Below are 20,017 nucleotides of genomic sequence, written 5' to 3' on the forward strand. Positions count from 1 at the left end.
GGTATTCCATAGAGTGGATGTGGCTGCCTCATTCTTGCAAAACACACACACACACACACACACACACACAACTAGGAAATCTGTTGTAGTTGTCTTTAAGTCTGGCTTTGATCTGAATGGGAATTCTATGTGTTGCTTAATAGGATGCTTGGGGCTTAAGAGTAAGGACAGTTACTTCACTTATTAAATTTAGTGTTTATGCATTATTTTCATTGGCTTAAACACCAGAACTTTAGGACTGTGAAAATACAAGCTAGGTACTTGAGGATAAGCAGTGAATAAAAAAAAAAATCCCTGCTCTCAAGTGCCATAGAATTTACTGAGGGGAAACAGATAATTCACAAATAAATATGTAACATATTGGTTAGTGTTAAGTGCTGTGAATAAAAGCATGTAAGAGGGTAGCGTGAACAAGGATGCGTAGTGGGATGGATGCAGTTTCAGATAACATGGTTAAGGAAGCCTTTTGATTAGGTGACATTCCTAGAAGATAATTTTGCCTTGTTGAAGATTTTTTAATAGACATCTTTGGGTATTTTGTGAATTGTTAATTAATGAGTATTCTATTTAGTAAATTTACCACAGATAGCAAGCTTTATAAGCTTAATCCAAAAGCTTGAAAATAGGTATTTATTAAAAATTGGAATGATACAAGTGATATGTTTTCTTAGCTTTACACAAACCTTAGAAAAGATAATTGCAACTTTTATAGAACTATTTTTGCATTCATAAATGCATATTCATTTGCTTTCCTCAGCATTCTTATTTCCTGCTGAGTCCCTAGGCTCTTAGCAACTAATACTGGAGTTTTGCATAGTTTTCTTGCCTCAAGTCTCACTCCTGCATGCCATCTCTTATTATATCAGGAGATTGACTTTTCCAAAACAATCTCTTTGCCATCTTGTTCCCCTCCTTAGGAACCTCCACTAATGTCCTATTGCCAGTCAAGTTGAGTCTTAGTACCTCTTGCTTGGCATTTAAAATCTTCCAGTCAGTTTTTTGTTACTTATATAACTTTTGCAAGCATAAAGAGAACTCTTTAGTTCTGTACGAAGGAAAGGAATTTATGTGCAGTGTATTTTGTGCAATATTGCAAACATTTGTTTAAACAATAAATCATCAATGGTGCTAAAATTAGGTGAAAGTATGATGAGAAACATGGAATTTTATGTAGTCTAAAATATGTAAATACTGTGTCACTAGGTTTTCCCACTATAAGGATACTGTGTTTCTTGTTGAAGTTAATAAGTATTTGAACAATTAATACCTGTTAATATTTGAACCTATTAATATTGAATATTGAATAAATTATTTGAACAATTAATACCTATTAATTTCAGCAAGAAACACAGTATCCTTATAGTGGGGAAACCTAGTGACACGGCCTAACCAAATGATGTATTAAGTTAACATTACTGGAAATGAGACATGTTAGTATCTGTGCTTCTAGATGTAATGCACTGAGAAAGATGCAACATCACTTCTGTGGAATTACTCCCAAAATATATAACCTGAACTTAATCATGAGGAAACATCTACAAACCCAAACTGAGGGGCATTCTATGAAATAACTGACCACTGTTCTTCAAAACTGTCATGGTCATGAAAGTTAAAGATACACTAAGGAAATGCCTATTTTTAAAGAAGACACAAGGCAGCTAAATGCAGGGTGTGATCCTCGAGTTGATTCTGGTCTAGAAAAGAGGACGTTAGTAGGACAATTGGAAGTATTTGAATAAGGTCTGTAGATTAGTTTATTGTATTGTATCAGTGTTGGTTGCTTGGTTTTGATAGTTGGACTGTAGCTACATAAGATGTTGATATCTGGGGATGTAAGATGAAGGAAAATTCTTGTACTGTCTTTGTAACTTTTTTGTAAGTCAAATTATTTCAAAATGAAAAGTTAAAAAGGTAAAGTGTTTTAATACTCAACTCATTGTGTTAATGAGTGAATAAATGAAGGAAAAGTTTTGATAAAGAATTTCATAGGTTCTTATTTGCCAAGGTTATCAGATTTTATTCATGCCTCTGTAATTAATTTATTTTCCCTTTCTTCAACAGCATGCCATGATGATGTAGTTAAGATTGTGAATCTAGCTTGCAAATACAACCTTTGTATCATACCAATTGGTGGTAGGTATTGTGCCTTTTGAATTTTGATATGTAAATTTGTTCTATTTAAAATATTTGTATTTTAAATATTTGCATCACCCTACTGAAAACAAACCTTATTGTAATTGTGATGTGGTTATTCTAACAAATTGGTCGATGATGCTCATTTGTGTTCTAAGTAGAATTCCTTAAACTGTTTGAGACATGGTATACCTTAGTTCACGGCTTTTTCCTCTATGGGTCCTAGTTGAAGCTGTGATTTAATGCCTGAATAAGAAAATGTTTCTGCTTTAGTAGTTACTTTTTAACCTGTATATTTGTGGAGATAATTTTCTTTTTCAAAAGCTAAATGTAAATATGTCCTATATAAACCTTTGAGATTAGCATAGGAATGGTGATGAGACTCCCAACAATTCCAGAAGCTCCATATTCCCTCTTCAGCTGATGCTTTCTGTTGAATTCATGCAAAAAAGGCATTAAAATGCCATTTATTATGAAATATTTTTCTAATTCCAAATGACTGTAACAAGCAAATAGTAGTTACTGATCACAGGCATCACGTTTTTAACCGACACTGCATGATCTCACTTTGTAAAGTTACGCTGAACCTTACGGATTAACACCCCTTGTACTTCTTGTGGAAGGTGACTTTCACATGTTTTCTTTCATGCAGAGCTTATGGAAGTATCAGTCAAGAATTTATTCTGATATATGATGATTTAGATCTGGTTAAGAACAGAGAACTTTGTATTGTTCTTTAATGGTATCAAGAAAGCATTTTTCCTTTGACAATAAATGTTAAGACAACAATATATTTAAATACTTCTATGTATTATTCTATATTAAAATCACTTTTTCACCAAAAACATCTAAATTTGTTTTTAAATACCTCGTAATCTAGACATTTTAAACTTGTTTCTTTTCTAATTTATTAAAGCTTTTTTGTATAAGAATATAAGATTATTTTAAATGATAAATGAATCTCATAATTGTGGTAGGAAGTAATGATGTCTCTAGTTGTATAGGATGAGTCTTTTTTTTCTTTTAAGCTCCCTCTCCTCAGTAATTATCAGCTTAGAACTTTTCTAATCATGTTTTTGGAGTTCCACAAATTGCTAGGGGCCTCACTTGAGTGTGGCATATCCAGGGGATAGAGCCATAGCCCATTGCTTTCAGTTCCATAATATTGCTTCATTTTGGCACTCAGCATAAAATAAAGGTGAGTTTGCTTTTAGTGTGTTAGCATTGGCAAATTGTATTTTGCAAAGTATTAATAGGTATCACTTTTCTAGTGGCCCTATCTGTGTACTTGATATGAGGGATTTGCCCTAGAAATATAGCTAAAAACAGAATATTTAAACATAAAAGTTGTTGTTTCCTATTTTGGCAGGAGGAACAAGTGTTTCATATGGCCTGATGTGTCCTGCAGATGAGACAAGAACAATTATTTCTTTGGACACTTCACAAATGGTATTTAATAATTTGAAATATATTTAAAACATTGTCTTTATTGGCTCCACCTTAATTGTCACTAAAAAAGAATCTAGCCACTGGGCACTGTGGCTCACACTTGTAATCCCAGCACTTGGGGAGGCTGCGGTGGGTGGATCACTTGAGGTTGGGAGTTTGAGACCAGCTGGGCCAACATAGGAAAATGTCATCTCTAATAAAAATACAAAAATTAACCGAGTGTGGTGACGTGTGCCTGTAATCCCAGCTACTTGGGAGGCTGAGACATGAGACTTGCTTGAAACTGGGAGGTGGTTGCAGTGAGCCAAGATCACACCACTGCATTCAAGTCTGGGCAATAAAGAAAAAAGAATCTAATATCCATTTTGTTTTAAATGTATTTCATCATTACATTTTACCCTTGTATTCAGTTCTCCAAAAGATAGGTTTACTTTTACCCTCAGGTATGTGTCTTCATGCTATTTTACCAAATTTGAATTTTTTTCGAACGCCTAAGTAGAGAGAATAGTTTACCCATTTTCTAGATAAATAGTTATTAACATTTTGCCATACTTTATCTTTCTTTTTTTTCTAGTAGTTTAGAGCAAATTCTGACACAATGCTACTTTACACATAATTATTTCTGTATCATCTCATTTAAAAAGGACATTTTCTCACATAACTATTATTATCACTCCTGGCAAAATCAAAAGTAATTCTTTATGTTATTTAGTAGTTATCTACATTCAATTTTCAATATAAAAAATGTCTATTTTATAGTTCATTTGTTCAAATGGGGATCCAGACAAGGCTCACATTAGCTTTCCATTGTAGCTCTTAAGTCTCACTTTATGTAAAAGCCTCCTCTTACTCCCTGTTTTTTTCCTTTTGAATGTTATGGACTTTTGAATAAACAAGTTTATTTGTGGTATAGAATGTCATATTTTGAATTTATCTGTTGCTGCTGCTTGTCATTTAACTCTTTGTCTAAGCCCTGTATGTCCACTAAATAGAACTTCCATATAAAGTCTAGTTAGATTCAGGCATTGCCTTTTGTTTTGTTTTGTTTTTACAGCAAGAATCCCTCATAGATGGTAATGTGCTTTTAAAAAAGTGTCACGTAACATCAATAGAGGTGTGTAATAGCTGATTGTCCCACTTTTAGTGATGCTAAAATTGATCAAGTTCAGATGGTGAGCACTTCTTTTATTGTAAAGTTCCCCATTAACCTATCTCCTTATCCCAGATTTTAAGAAAAGGCAATTTATTTCCTCAGAAGATAGCTGAAGAATAGCTTATTCTGGAATGTTAACATGGATTTGGTAGTGTATATGGGATGTAATAGGGTAGCCTATATGTTTTCTTTAGGTTTTTCTGTGAGTGCCTATGAAGTTTTTTTCTGCTGCTTTTAATTTCCTTTTTCTACCAAAAGATATGTTTGAACTCTTGGTAGCTACAAGGTATATATTTAGAATGAGTATGTAATTGCCTCAAGAGCCAGTCTGTTGGGGGAGAAGATGTATACATAAGGTACCATCAGATTAAAAATTCTTTGTCTTTTCATTCTGCAATTTAATAATACTGTCTTTTGTTTAGCTGCCAAAGGACCAAAAACCTGATTATACCATAGTTGTATCGAAGTTACTGTTGTCAGCCGGGTGCGGTGGCTCATGCCTGTAATCCCAGCACTTTGGGAGAGTGAGGTGGGCAGATCATCTGAGGCCAGGAGTTCTAGACCTGCCTGGCCAATGTGGTGAAATCCTTTCCCTTCTAAAAATACAAAAATTAGCCGGGCGTGGTGGCATGTGCCTGTAATCCCAGCTACTTGGGAGGCTGAGGCAGGAGAATTGCTTGAACCCAGGAGGCAGAGATTGCAGTGAGCCAAGATCATGTCACTGCACTCCAGCCGTGACAGAGCAAGACTCTGTCTCAAAAAAAGAAAGAAAGAAAGAAAGAAAGAAAGAAAGAAAGAAAGAAAGAAAGAAAGAAAGAAAGAAAGAAATTACTATTGTCTTATAGTGAGAGTATAATTATGAGTTTTATGTAACATAAAACTAAAAGTGCATTCACATACATCATCTTATTTAATGTTTTTCACAACCCCATAAATTAAGCAGTGCGGTTATTCAATATGTGTTCAGATTTGGAATGTAGGTAGCAACTGCTGTTTTTGTATTGTCTGTTGTGCTCTTTTCTTTTTGTTATTAAGTCGATTTATCTATGTTAGTTATTGCCGTGAAATTGAGCATATGAAAGTCGAAAGAAAGCTTCCCTGGGGTCCAGAAGAAGGTTCTATATGTTACCCAGTTGCTCAGCCAGATAGAAAGGGGAAAGAAGTCTGCTCTTAATAGTAGAAAGTAATTCATGAAAATTCATATATATGTAAAAGTTAGGTCAAATAAGAATGCCAGATAACATTTTTTATTGGCAGTCATACATTTGGTAAGTTGAGCCAGATGAAATTTAGTTCCTTCTTTTGAGCCCAAGGCAGGGATATGCTTTGTTTTGTACATGAGATCTCTGGCCCTGTTTTGAATTAAAAATAAAGCAGGGATGCCATCTGCTATATTTAAATGTCTTTGCAGATTTTTTTTTCTAATCTTATGGTCATATTCTGATATTCTTCAATTAGATAATGATTGCTATGTTAACATAGTGCAGATAGTATTTGCACAATGCCAGGACCTGTATATGCTGTTTTTTTACATGGAGTATCTCATTTAATTATTGTAGGCAACACTTTCTGTATTATTGCTATTTACATTTTACGAATGAGGAAACAATAAGCCTAAACAGTTAAATAATTTGCCTAAGGTAAGAGAAGGAGTTTAATTTAAATTAACATCTGAATAAAGACAGAGTCTATGTTTTAAGCCAACCCCTGTATAATATACTGCCTTTGTTACTGTGTCATCATGTTGTATAGTCTGGGATAAGTGGACTTGGTTTCCAGTGTGGGTGGTTGAGGGGAACCCTTCTTGCTTAATCACTGTCTTATCACTTGTTGCTTTGAATTAAGAAGTTATATTTCCTGAGAAAATGTTAGTAGTTCACGGAGATCAGATTTCTTTCTTCCTTTGCAACAGAATCGAATTCTCTGGGTTGATGAGAACAATTTGACAGCTCATGTAGAGGCTGGCATAACAGGACAAGAGTTGGAAAGACAGGTATGTTATTTCTTTTTCTTATTTTTTTTTTAAAATCAACGTATTCTAATATCAATTCTGATGCTATTTCTTTAATGAAAGTTTTCAAAACTGTATCCCCTCTATGAATGAAATACCTTTTATGATACATTCATTCATTCAATGAATTTGTTTAGTTTCTATTATGGGTCAAGCATTGAGCTAGATTCCAAGGACATGATAGTGAATAAGGCATTGTCTCCTACCCTCAGGTAACTTAGATTAGGACAGAAAGTTTGAAAAATAATTAATTATTCAGAGTGAATATTGCTATGTGGATGCCAAGTGCAGGGTATTATGGATCATCAGATGGGGCTAGGTGGCAATGAGTTGCGCAAAGAAGGTATCACATAGAACCTGGCATTTATTATTATTTTTTTTTAATACTGAGTCAGTGGCAAAGGACACAGCATTTAAAATGAGACTTCAGGATGAGTCTGAGTTGGCAAAAAAGGAGAGTACAATCCAGAGGAAGGAGCATATATGCAGAGCATCTCAGGGTGACTGCAGCTTTTTTTTTTTTTTTTTTTTTTTTTGAGATGGAGTCTCGCTTGTCAGCCAGGCTGGAGTGCAGTGATGCGATCTCCGTTTACTGTAAGCTCCTCTCCCCGGTTCACGCCATTCTCCTGCCTCAGCCCCTGCACTGGGACTACTGGCGGCTCACCACCACGCCCGGCCACCTTTGTATCTTTTAGTAGAGACGGGTTTCACCGCGTGGTCCTCGACCCTCCCTGACCTTTGTGATCATCCCACCTCTGCCTCCCAAAGTGTTGGGATTACAGGCGTGAGCCACCGCACCCGGCCGACTGTTGCTTTTGAGGGACTGCAGATAGCTGAATATGGCTGAAGGCTAGTGTGTGTATGGGAGAACATGTCTTCTTGGTATTTGTATATTGGGTGGGAGTGGGTACAGTAGTGGTAAAGGATCAAGCCAGGAAGACATGAGGAGTTCAGATCATAAAGGGCCTTATAAAGCACCTGTTAGAAGTTTGAACTTTACTTTTTTACTTGTGTTGTTCTGGCTGCTGTGTGGTGAAATGGGTGGTAAAGGGTGGACTAAGAGACTGCAACAATAATTTAGGCAAGAGCTGATAGTGACCTGAAGTAGTAGAAATGGAATAAAATGGAACAGTTTGAACATGGAATTCTAGGATGTTGGTGATATATTTCATCAGCTGGGTAGATATTGGTATTCATTGAACTTTTCAGTGCACAACTTCATTGACAACTACTCATTTCATAAATTCATGAAATTCTTGAAGTTCTTATAGTACTTTTTTGGGATCCTAATGAATTTTTGGAAAACTTTAGGTTTCCTTCATAGATTCTAAGCAGGTAATAGTGAAAATAAATTGGTTCCTTCAACTTTCTCAAACATAATCAAGATAACAATAACTCAGCTTTTGTAAACAAAAATTAGAAGGTTCCATTTGTTAGTGATGTACTGACCATTTTGTTCAACTTGGGCTATAGAGACCCCTCTCCCCCAAACCTTTAATAGGAAGAGATGTGATGTGATTGTTGATCTTATTTTGTTGTTGTTTTCTTTTCTTTCTTGAAAAGTTGATTGACGTTGGTCTTCTCCTGACCATTTCTGGATGATAGGCTTTGAAAAAAATTATTAAGCTATTTATTTTTTATTTAATGCAGTAAGATGCAGATAACTGGAATAAAATTGAACTTATTTGTTGAGACTGTTAAAGATCCTCAATAAATTAAGATTTTATATCAGATAAATAGATTTGTCAATTATTATAGTTTATAATGAACTTCAGTGGGCAGAATAATAGTATTTAATGAAAAAACCTCTAAAATGTCCTGTATCAATATTCCATTACACTTGAATGAGGCATTATCAGCACAGCATTTTTTTTTATAACAAAGAATGGCCTTTTATGTCACCAATTTTGTATCTTTATTATAGCATTTGATGTAGTATTTTAACCTTTCCAAGTTTTCTTTTTTTTTTTTAAGATTAGAATTAAAATTCAAGGAACATATTTCCTTGAAATTTAAATGACATTTTCCCAGACTAGGAACTTCTGATATTTTACCTAGTAGTTCATTTCCCTAAATGCCAATATAGAACTTACTTTTTTGCCTCCAGTAGGCTATAACGTAGTTCCTACAGCTATTTTGATCCCAGTTAAAGTTCTTCCTCGTTAGACTTCTATGCCCTTCAGATTCTACTTCAGTTGAGGTAACCAGTTTAAAACATCCTGCCTTTTCTTTCTGCAAGCTTAAAATGACACAAGTACAGTAGCTGGTTAGCACAGATTTTAATTGCTTTAACTTGTAAATCACATTGATGTTAACATGATAAAATTTAATAGAAGCTGCTAACATGTCAATTATGGATTTGGAGAATTTTTTCTAGGTTTATTAAATATTTGGCTACTTTATTTTATTAGTTAATGTCTGAGGATGTCTGACTCGCATGTTTTTTCTGCTTAGGGACAGCATCACTAATAACCTCACATTATCTTTTTTTGTTTCTAACAGCTATTAGCTCTCACTGCAAACCTCAAATATAGCTCTTAGCTGTGTGACCTTGGGCAAGTTACTCACCTTTAAGCCTCAGTTTCTTTACCTATAAAGTGGGGATCATAATTCCTACTTTGGGGTTTTTTGTCAAGATGAAATAAGTTAATAATGTGAACTCCTTAGAACTTTGATTCATTCCGCTAATTTTTATTGAGCACTATTTGTTTCATTTAGGCTGACTTTAAATATTCTTTTTATATGCTATAGACTCCAAAATTTATATTATCATCCTAGACTTCTTTCCTGAACTGATATAGCCACTCGCCTAATTGATATCTCCACTTGCGTGTTTACAGACATTTCAAACTCCGCATTTTAAAAACTGAATTTTTAAAGGAAAATTTTGCAATCTTGCCTCCAAAATGTGTCTGTTCTGTAGCCTTCTTCTCTTCAGGAGATGGAATTCAATTCCTTAGGCAGCTTGGGCCACAATCTTTGAAGTCATAGATTTTTGTTTTATGTTGCTTTATAATAGCTTGAGATATAATTATCATCTAATATGTATAATTTAATGTGTACAATTTGATGCGTTTTGACACATGAATATAACCATGAAACCATCATCACAATCAATATAATGAGGATATCCACCCACCCCAAGTTTTCCTCTTGCTCATTTATATTCCTTCCCTTCCCCACTCCCACCCACAACCCTTAAGCAACCCCCCAGCAATCACTGATTTGCTTTCTGTCACTGTAGATTTGTTTAAATTCCCTACAATTTTAATAAAGTGGAATCCTACAGCATGTGTGGGAGGGGGGTCTGGCTTCTTTCACTAGGCATAATTATTTTGAAATTCAGCCATATTGTTGCATTTATCAGTAGTTCATTTCTTTTTATTGCTCAGCAGTATTCCATTGTGTAGATATGCCACTGTTTTGTTTATACATTCACCTGTTGATGAACACTTGGATTATTTCTAGTTTTGGGCTATTACAAATAAAGCTGCTATGAACACTCGTGTGCAGGTTTTTGTGTAGACATATACTTCCATTTCCTTTTGGTAAGTAACTGGAAATTGAATGAATAGATCAAAATGGTAGATATATATTTACCTTCTTGGGAAACTATGAAGTTTTTTCCCAGAGTGATTATATCATTTATATTTCCACCAGCACTGTATAAGAGTTCCAGTTTCTCCATATCCTTGCCAATACTTTGTATTGTTAGTCTTTTTAATTTTAGTCTAAACTTCAGGAGGTGCATAGTAGTATCTCATTGTAGGTTTGTTTTGTTTTTTTTATTTTGAGACAGAGTCTCACCCTGCTGCCTGAGCCGGAGTGCAGTGGCACGATCATGGCTCACTGCAGCCTTGACCTCCCTGGGCTTAGGCAATCCTCCCGCTTCAGCTTCCTGAGTAACTGAGACCACAGGCAAGTGCCACCATGCCTGGCTAATTTTTATATTTTTTGTAGAGATGGAATTTTTTTGCCATGTTGCCCAGGCTGGTCCCGAACTCCTGGGCTCAAGTGTTCTGCCCACCTTGGCCTCCCAAAGTGTTGGGATTATAGGCACGGGCCCCTGGCCTCATTGTAGTTTTAATTTGTATTTCTCTAATCACTAGTGATGTTGAACATCTTTTCATGTGCTTATTTGCCATCCATATATATTTATTGGTGAAGTTCTCCTTAAATTATTTGCCCAATTTTAAGATTGGGTTGTTTTCTTACTATTGAGTTTTGGAATTCTTTATTTATTCTGGGAATAAGTCTTTTTTGAGGTATATGCTTTGCAAATATTTTCTCTCAGTCTGTGGTTTCTCTCTTCATTTTCTTACAGTATCTATAGAAGACCAGCTGTTTTTAATTTTAATGAAGCCCAGTGTATTAATTTGTCTTTGTATCATGCTTCTGCTATTGTATCATAATGCAAGGTTGTAGAGATTTTCTCCCATTTGAGTTTTATAATTTTTAGTCTTACATTTAGGTCTCTGATCAGTTTTGAAGATTTCTGAGTTATTATTTGTATATGGTGTAAAACTGGATTGACGTTAATGATTTTTGCATATGGATATCCAATTGTTCAGCACCATTTATTAGAAAAGATTATCCTTTCTTCACTGAGTTGACTTTGCACCATCGTTAAAAAAAAAAATCTGTTGTCTATATATGTCTGCTTCTAGTTCTGGACTCTATATATGTCTGTCTCTGTGCTAATACCATACTGTTTGGATTACTATAGCTTTATCATAAGTATTTTTTTCAAAGTTGTTTAGGCTGTTCTAGGTTCTTTGTATGCTAGTTTCTGTTAAAAAAAGAAAAAAGTCCCATTGGGATTTTGATTGGGGTTGCATTGACTCTATATATCAGTTTGAGGAGACTGACAGCGTAACAGTTTAGATTCTTCTGACCTGACCCATGAACATGGTATATCTTTAATTTTTTGTAGGTCTGTAATTTCTCTCAAGAGTGTCTTACGGTTTTCTAAGTACGTGTCTTTCATTCTTTCTTTCAAGATCTCATTCTGTTGTCCAGGCTGGAGTCTAGTGGCACCATCATAGCTCACTGTAACCTCAAACTCCTGGGCTTAAATGACCCTCCTGCTGCAGCCTCCCCAGTAGCTAGGCATGTGCCACCATGCTTGGCTAATTTTTTAATTTTTCTGGAAACAGGACCTTGCCATATTGCCCAGACTGGTCTCAAACTTCTTACTTCAACCTATCATTCCACCTTGGCCTCCCAAAGTGTTGGGATTATCAGTATGAGCCACCATACCTGGCCTCGTATATTTTTAAAAATAGGATTTGTCCCTAAGGAGTACATATTTTTTGGTGCTGTTGTAATTGGTATTTTTAAAAATTGTCAGTTTCTGGTTGTTCTTTAATAGTGTATAAAAATACAGTTTTTTAAAATACTGATCTTATATCCTGCAACTTTACTAAATTCGCTAAATTTTAACAAGCATTTTTTTGTATATCTCGTTGGATTTTTTACATAGATGGCTATGTTGTGTGTGAATAAGAACAGTTTTCTTTCTTTCTTTCCAATCTGTTTGCCTTTTTTTCTTTTTCTCACCTGATTGTACCAGCCAGATAATGTTGAAAATAAGTGAGACTTGTTCCTGATTTAGGAGAGATGTGTTCAGTCCTTTACTATTAAGTATTTGTTAACTATAGGTGTTTTTTGTAGATACCCTTTATCAAGTTGAAGAAGTCCCTTTCTTGTGTTAGTTTATAGAGTTTTAATTAGGAATGGATGATGGATTTGTGAAAGAAAATGTTATTTTGTGTCTTATAGTAGAGGTTAAGTTGAAGTAATTTATTTGAGTTCAGTCTTATTTTCTAAAGTAGAAAATCAGTGCTAATTTTTTTTCCCAATTTTGATATATTTATTTTCATTAATTTGAAAATATTTTCTACTTTTTTGATTTTTTTCTTTGATCCATGGTTTACTCACCATGTATATATGTTATTTAGTTCCCAATTATTTTGGGATTTTTCCAGATATCTTTCTGTCATTGATTTCTATATTCTGTTGTGTTCAGAAAACATACTTGATATGACTTGAATCCTTTCAAATTTATTGCTACTTGTTTTATGGCCCACAGTACAGCCTATTTTTAAAATGTTCCATGTGCACTTGCAAAGAATGTGCTTTCCTGCTGCTGTTTGGTGGAGTAGTCTTTAAATGTCTGTTAGGTGAGATTGACTTATAATGTAATTCAGATCTCTTATATTTTTTATTTTCTGTCTACTTGTTCTGTCAGTTATTGAAGGGGGATATTAAAACCTCCAACAATAATTGTAGATTTGTATATTTCTTCTTGCAGTTCTATTTTTGCTTGGTATATTTTAAAGCTCGATTATTAGGGGGATAAATGTTCAGGATTGTTATGGCTTCTTGATTAATTGACCCTTTTGTCATTATGAAATGACCTCCTTTATTTGTGATAACATGCTTTGCTCTGAAATCTGCTTTTTCTGATATTAAAATAGCTATTGGAGTTTTCTTAGCATATCTTTTTGCTTTTTCCATTATTTTACTTTTAATTAGTTTGTATCTTTATATTTAGAATGTTTTTCTTATAGGCAGCATATAATTGGTTCTTTTCTTTTTATCTAATTTGACAATCACTACCTTTTCATTGAGGTGTTTAGATCATTTATCTTCAGTGTGATTTATTGTGGTTTAATTTAAATCTGTCATCTTACTATTCATTTTCTGTATTTCTCATCTGTTTTTGTTTTTCTTTTCCTCTTTTACTGCCTTTTGGGATTTTAAAAAAATGATATGTTTTATCTCTTTAGTTTCTTTAGTAGCTTTAAATTTTTGTTTTGTTTTTAGGATTTGTAGTATACATCTTTAACTTGTATCAGCTACCTTTGAGTGATACTGTAACACTTTGCAGTATCATTTAAAAAATTTAAATAATAGGAAAGTATCTTGTGTATTTACCCATCTAGTTAACCTTTCCAATACCGTTAATTTTGTCTGATGTTATTTGCCTTCTGCTTGAAGGACTTCTTTTAACATGACTTTAGTGTGGGTCTCCTGTTGGCAAATTCTAATTTTGTCTGAAAATGTCTTTCTTTCACCTTTGTTTTTAAAGAAGATATTTGAAGTGAGTATATAATTGTAGATTGATAGTCTTTCAGCAGTACAAAGATGTTGCTCCACTGTTACCTCACTTTATTGCTTTTCATGAGATATCTGATATTATCTTTGTCTTTGTTTCTGTGTATGTAATATGTTTTTTTCCCCGCTGGCTACTTTTTTTTTTTCCTTTGAGACAGAGTTTCGCTCTTGTTGCCCAGGCTGGAGTGCAATGGCACGATCTCGGCTCACCGCAACCTCCGCCTCCCAGGTTCAAGTGATTCTCCGGCCTCAGCCTCCAGAGTAGCTAGGATTACAGGCATGCACCACATGCCTGGCTAATACTATATTTTTAGTAGAGATGGGGTTTCACCCTGTTGGTCAGGCTGGTCTAAAACTCCTGACCTCTGGTGATCCACGACCTTAGCCTCCCAAAATGCTGGGATTATAGGCATGAGCCACCACACCCAGCCTAGGTTGCAGACTTTATGATGCTTAACCTAAATACTTCAGCACCATCTCCTAAAAACAGAAGAATAGTGTTCTTCTTTATAACTACAATACCATTATCATGTCTAAGAAAATCAGTAGTAATTTCTTTTTTTTTTTTTTTTTGAGACAGAGCCTTGCTTTGTCGCCCAGCAGGCTGGAGTGCGTCCCAACCTCTGCCTCCTGGGTTCAAGTGATTCTCCCACCTCAGCCTCCTGAGTAGCTGGGATTACAGGCATGAGCCACCATGCCCGGCTAATTTTGTAGTTTTAGTAGAGACGGCGTTTCTCCATGTTGGTCAGGCTGGTCTTGAACTCCTGACCTCAGGTGATTTCGCCCGCCTCAGCCTCCCAAAGTGCTGGGATTACAGGCATGAGTCACTGTGCCTGGCCCCCTCTGGCTACTTTTAAGATTTTCGTGTTATTACTGGTTTGAGCAATTTGATTGTCATGGACCTTGGTGTAGTTTTTCTCTGTGTTTCTTTTGTTGAGGATTGTTAAGCTTTTTTGATTTGTGGCTTTATAGTTTTCATCTAATTTTGACAAACTTTGTCCATTATTTCTTCAACTATCCAACAAACCCCCCTCCCCGCCGACCTTTAGGGACTCTGTTTACTCACTTATTAGGCTCTTTGAAGTTCCACAGCTCACTGCTACTCTTTTCATTTTTTTCTTTTAGTTCCTGTTGCCATGTCTTGAAGTTCACTACTGTTTTATTTTGCTATGTCTTTTCTGCTCTTAATCCCATTAAATATATTTTTGATTTCAGACATTATATTTTTCATCTCCAGATGTTTAATTTGGGTCTTTTTATATGTTGCATGTCTCTACTTAACTTTTTGAACATATGGAATACAATTATAATAACTGTTTTAATGTTCTTGTCAGCTGTGTCTAACATGTGTGTTAGTTCTGGATTGGTTTTGATTTTCACCCCATAATGATTATGGGGTGTTTTCCCACTTCTTTGTAGCTTGATAATTTTTATTTTTTAATTTTATTTTTATTATATGTATATATTTTTTATTTTTATTTTTAATTTTATATTTTTAATTTTGAATGGTAATTTTTGATTAGATGGTAGCCATTGTGAATTTTGATGTTTTTCAATTCTACAAATATTCTTCAGTTTTTTTCCTGGGATGCACTTATTTGGAAACAGTTAATCCTTTAGTTGTTGCTTTTATGATCTTTTGCTTTTTTCAGTCTGAGGCTAATTATTTTCCACTATTGTGGTATGACATTCTTGGGTATCCTACCTAATATTCTATGAATTAAGAGTTTTCTCACTTGGGCTAGTGGAAACAGGTAGTGTTTCTGGCCCTCTGTGAGTGCTGGCACTGTTCTCTAATCTACTGGTGTCCAACCCTTTGAATGTGAGGACTTTGGTGGCAGATATCATGAAAATTATGCAGACTTTTTTTTTTTTAAGCTCGTCAGCTATTGTTAGTGTTAGTGTATTTTATGGGTGGCCCAAGACAATTCTTCTTTCAGTGTGGCCCAGGGAAGCCAAAAGATTGGACACCCGTGCTCTAATCCATCTAGATTATTTCTTCCTCTGATCTTTGGTATTTCACTCACTTGCATTTACGTTTCAGTACTCTGCTGAAGACCTGAGGGGTATGCTCTGCAGCTCTCCAGGCATCTTTCTTTGTGCTGCTTTTTTCTGTACTTTTTCCTATGAACTCTAAATGCCTTGATTGCCCACAGCTCTATGCTCAATCTCAACTCAGTGTTTGCCAAGTTCAGCCTGGATTCTGTTTCCGTGGAGTGCTAAACTAGGGTCAAGTCACAGTGCTCACCACCTTTGTTTACTTTCTCGTAGGGATCACCATCCTTCCTGACTGCATGTTCAGTGTTTGAAAACTTTTTTTTTCTTTTTTAAAATACAGGAATGGGGTCTCGCTATGTTGTCCAGGTTGGTCTTGAGCTCCTGGCATCAAGTGATCCTCCCACCTCAGCCTCCTAAAGTGTTAGGATTACAGGCGTGAGCCACCATGCCTGCCTGTTTCTTCTATTTTTCTGTGTTTTAGTCTTTTTAGGTAGGAGGGTAAATCCTAGCTCCTTTTACTTCAGTTTGGGTAGAGGGGGAAGTTCCTGCTTTGCTTTTTATTTTTTTTATCACACTTCTAATTTTTCTGTATAATTTAATGACGATTCTTACTAATTTCAGTTTCCTTTACTATTTCTCCTTTTTTTTTTAAAGCAGCATATACATTTTTCTCAATATTTCTCTATAATATAAACACCATAATTTAGGGATTTTTAAAGTGATATATCTGAAGCTCAACTCATAGTCAATACATATTTGTTGTTTCAGTATTGAATTGGAACACAATGAGATAAAGTTTTTATTCCCGTAGAGCTTCATGGCACATGGTAAATGGTTAATGAACACAGTTATTTTTATCTAGCATAGTATGGGGCAGAGATGTTATTTTATTAAAAAAGAAATCTTGAGTCAGGCATGGTGGCTTATGACTATAATTCCAGCACTTTGGGAGGCCAAAGCAGGAGGAATGCTTGAGCCCAGGATTTGAGGCTGCAATGAGCCATGATTGTGCCATTATACTCCAGTTTGGGAGACAGAGTGAGACACTTCCTCAGGGAACGTGGGGGATGAATGTTTGATTAATTGTATGAGTAAATCTGTGGACCTTTCTTCAGCAAATTTTTCTTACCAGCTAATGGCATTAACAGAGACACAGACCTTTAAAGGAGAAAGTGGCCAAATGTATATGATCTTAGATACCATTTATTAAGCACTTACTATGCACCAGCAATTATTTCTCACTAAATTTGCATATTGTGGTATACTGTGGTATGCAAGTTTTCTAGCAACAATAAATGACAAGTTTCAAACCCAGGGATTTTTGTTTGTTTTCTTAAACTTTTTGGCAAGAAAAACCCAGGTTTTCAACCATTACACTTTCTTCACTTATTTAGTAGGAAGTTAGTAAGATTTTAAAGAAGTAAATTTAAAGTGGTGTGGTAGAGCTCCTTCAGCATGGGGAACATCTGTTTTTTTTGGTATCTTTATCTTTTGCTTTACACAATTCCTGGTATATAGTACCTTCTTGTAATTGGAGAAGGTAATGAAGTAACCTCCCAGACAAAATAAACAAATTAATAGTATATATAATATTGGATATACTGATAGAAATAAAGTGTAACACCCCACTGTCAATACTAGACAGGTCAATGAGACAGAAAATTAACAAGGATATTCAGGACTTGAACTCAGCTCTGGACCAAGCACAGCTAATAGACATCTACAGAGCTCTCCACCCCAAATCAACAGAATATATATTCTTCTCAGTACCTCATTGCACTTATTCTAAAATTGACCACATAATTGGAAGTAAAACACTCCTCAGCAAATGCAAAAGAACAGAAATCATAACAGTCTCTCAGACCACAGTGCAATCAAATTAGAACTCAGGATTAAGAAACTCACTCAAAACTGCACAACTACATGGAAACTGAACAACCTGCTCTTGAATGACTACTGGATAAATAACTAAATGAAGGCAGAAATAAAGATGTTCTTTGAAACCAGTGAGAACGAAGACACAATGTACCAGAATTTCTGGGACACATCTAAAGCAGTGTGTAGAGGGAAATTTATGGCACTAAATGCCCACAAGAAAAAGGAAAGATCTAAAATTGACACCCTAACATCAAAATTAAAAGAACTAGAGAAGCAACAGCAAACAAATTCAAACGCTAGCAGAAGACATGAAATAACTAAGATCAGAGCAGAACTGAAGGAGATAGAGACACAAAAAAACCTTCAAAAAATCAATGAATCCAGGAACTGTTTTTTGAAAATATCAACCAAATAGACCGCTAGCCAGACTAATGAAGAAGAAAAGAGAGAAGAACCAAATACATGCAATAAAAAAATCTGTAGGGGATATCTCCACTGATCCCACAGAAATACAAACTACCATCAGAGAATACTATAAACGCCTCTACACAAATCAACTAGAAAATCTAGAAGAAATGGATAAATTCCTGGACACATACACCCTCCCAAGTCTAAGCCAGGAAGAAGTCAAATCCCTGAATAAACCAATACGAAGTCCTGAAATTGAGGCAGTAATTAATAGCCTACCAACCAAAAAAAGTACAGGACTAGATGGATTCACAGCCGAATTATACCAGAGATGCAAAGAGGAGCTGGTACCATTCCTTCTGAAACTATTCCGGGCAGAGACACAACAAAAAAAGAAAATTTCAGACCAACATCCCTGATGAACATTGATACGAAAATCCTCAATAAAATACTGGCAAACCAAACAAATCCAGCAGCACATCAAAAACCTTATCCACCACAAGCAAGTTGGCTTCATACCTGGGATGCAAGGCTGGTTCAACATATGCAAATCAACCAACATAATCCATCACAGAAACAGAACCAATGACAAAAACCACATGATAATCTCAATAGATGCAGAAAAGGCCTTCGATAAAATTCAGCACCCCTTCATTCTAAAAACTCTCAATAAACTAGGCATCGATGGAATGTATCTCAAAATATTAAGAGCTATTTATGACAAACCCACAGCCAATATCATAGTGAATGGGCAAAAACTGGAAGCATTCCCTTTGAAAACTGGCACAAGACAAGGATGCCCTCTCTCACCACTCCTATTCAACATAGTATTGGAAGTTCTGGCCAGGGCAATCAGGCAAGAGAAAGAAATAAAGGGTATTCAGATAGGAAGAGAGGAAGTCAAATTGTCTCTGTTTGCAGATGACATGATTGTATATTTAGAAAACTCCATCATCTCAGCCCAGTATCTCCTTAAGCTGATAAACAACTTCAGCAGAGTCTCAGGATACAAAATCAATGTGCAAAAGTCACAAGCATTCCTATACACCAATAACAGACAAACAGAGAGCCAAATCATGAGTGAACTCCCATTCACAGTTGCTACTAAGAGAGTAAAATACGTACAAATACAACTTACAAGGGATGTGAAGGACCTCTTCAAGGAGAACTACAAACCACTGCTCAAGGAAATAAAAGAGGACACAAACAGATGCAAAAACATTCCATGCTCATGGATGGGAAGAATCAATATCATGAAAATGGCCATACTGCCCAAAGTAATTTATAGATGCAATGCTATTCCTATCAAGCTACCACTGACTTTCTTCACAGAATTGGAAAAAACTACTTTAAACTTCATTTGGAACCAAAAAAGAGCCCACGTAGCCAAGACAATCCTGGGCAAGAAGAATAAAGCTGGAGGCATCACGCTACCTGACTTCAAACTATACTACAAGGCTACAGTAACCAAAACAGCATGGTACTGGTACCAAAACAGATATATAGACCAATGGGAAAGAACACAGGCCTCAGAAATTACACTATGCATCTACAACCATCTGATCTTTGACAAACCGGATACACACAAGCAATGGGGGAAAGATTCCCTATTTAAGCAATGATGTTGGGAAAACTGGCTAGCCATATGCAGAAAACTGAAACTGGACCTCTTCCTTACACCTTATACAAAAATCAACTCAAGATGGATCAAAGACTTAAACGTAAGACCTAGGACCATAAAAATCCTAGAAGAAAACCTGGGCAATACCATTCAGGACATAGGCATGGGCAAAGGCTTCATGTCTAAAACACCAAAAGCAATGGCAACAAAAGCCAAAAGTGATAAATGGGGTCTAATTAAACTAAAG

At 35.4% G+C, this 20,017-nt stretch overlaps 1 protein-coding gene across 3 annotated transcripts in view; it reads left to right on the forward strand.

The window, feature by feature from the left end:
- The window catches only part of AGPS (alkylglycerone phosphate synthase), a 160,248-nt gene that overhangs the window by 52,132 nt on the left and 88,099 nt on the right, over positions 1 to 20,017 (forward strand). For all 3 annotated transcript variants that reach the window (XM_031651376.1, XM_031651378.1, XM_031651377.1), the window contains 3 exons: positions 2,062 to 2,133; positions 3,503 to 3,582; positions 6,648 to 6,728. In XM_031651376.1, the coding sequence (XP_031507236.1) occupies positions 2,062 to 2,133; positions 3,503 to 3,582; positions 6,648 to 6,728 (233 nt within the window). The remainder of the gene's footprint in view (positions 1 to 2,061; positions 2,134 to 3,502; positions 3,583 to 6,647; positions 6,729 to 20,017) is intronic.

The sequence above is a fragment of the Papio anubis genome, chromosome 10 (assembly GCF_008728515.1).
Source record: "Papio anubis isolate 15944 chromosome 10, Panubis1.0, whole genome shotgun sequence".
In the NCBI taxonomy this organism is placed as follows: Eukaryota; Metazoa; Chordata; class Mammalia; order Primates; family Cercopithecidae; genus Papio; species Papio anubis.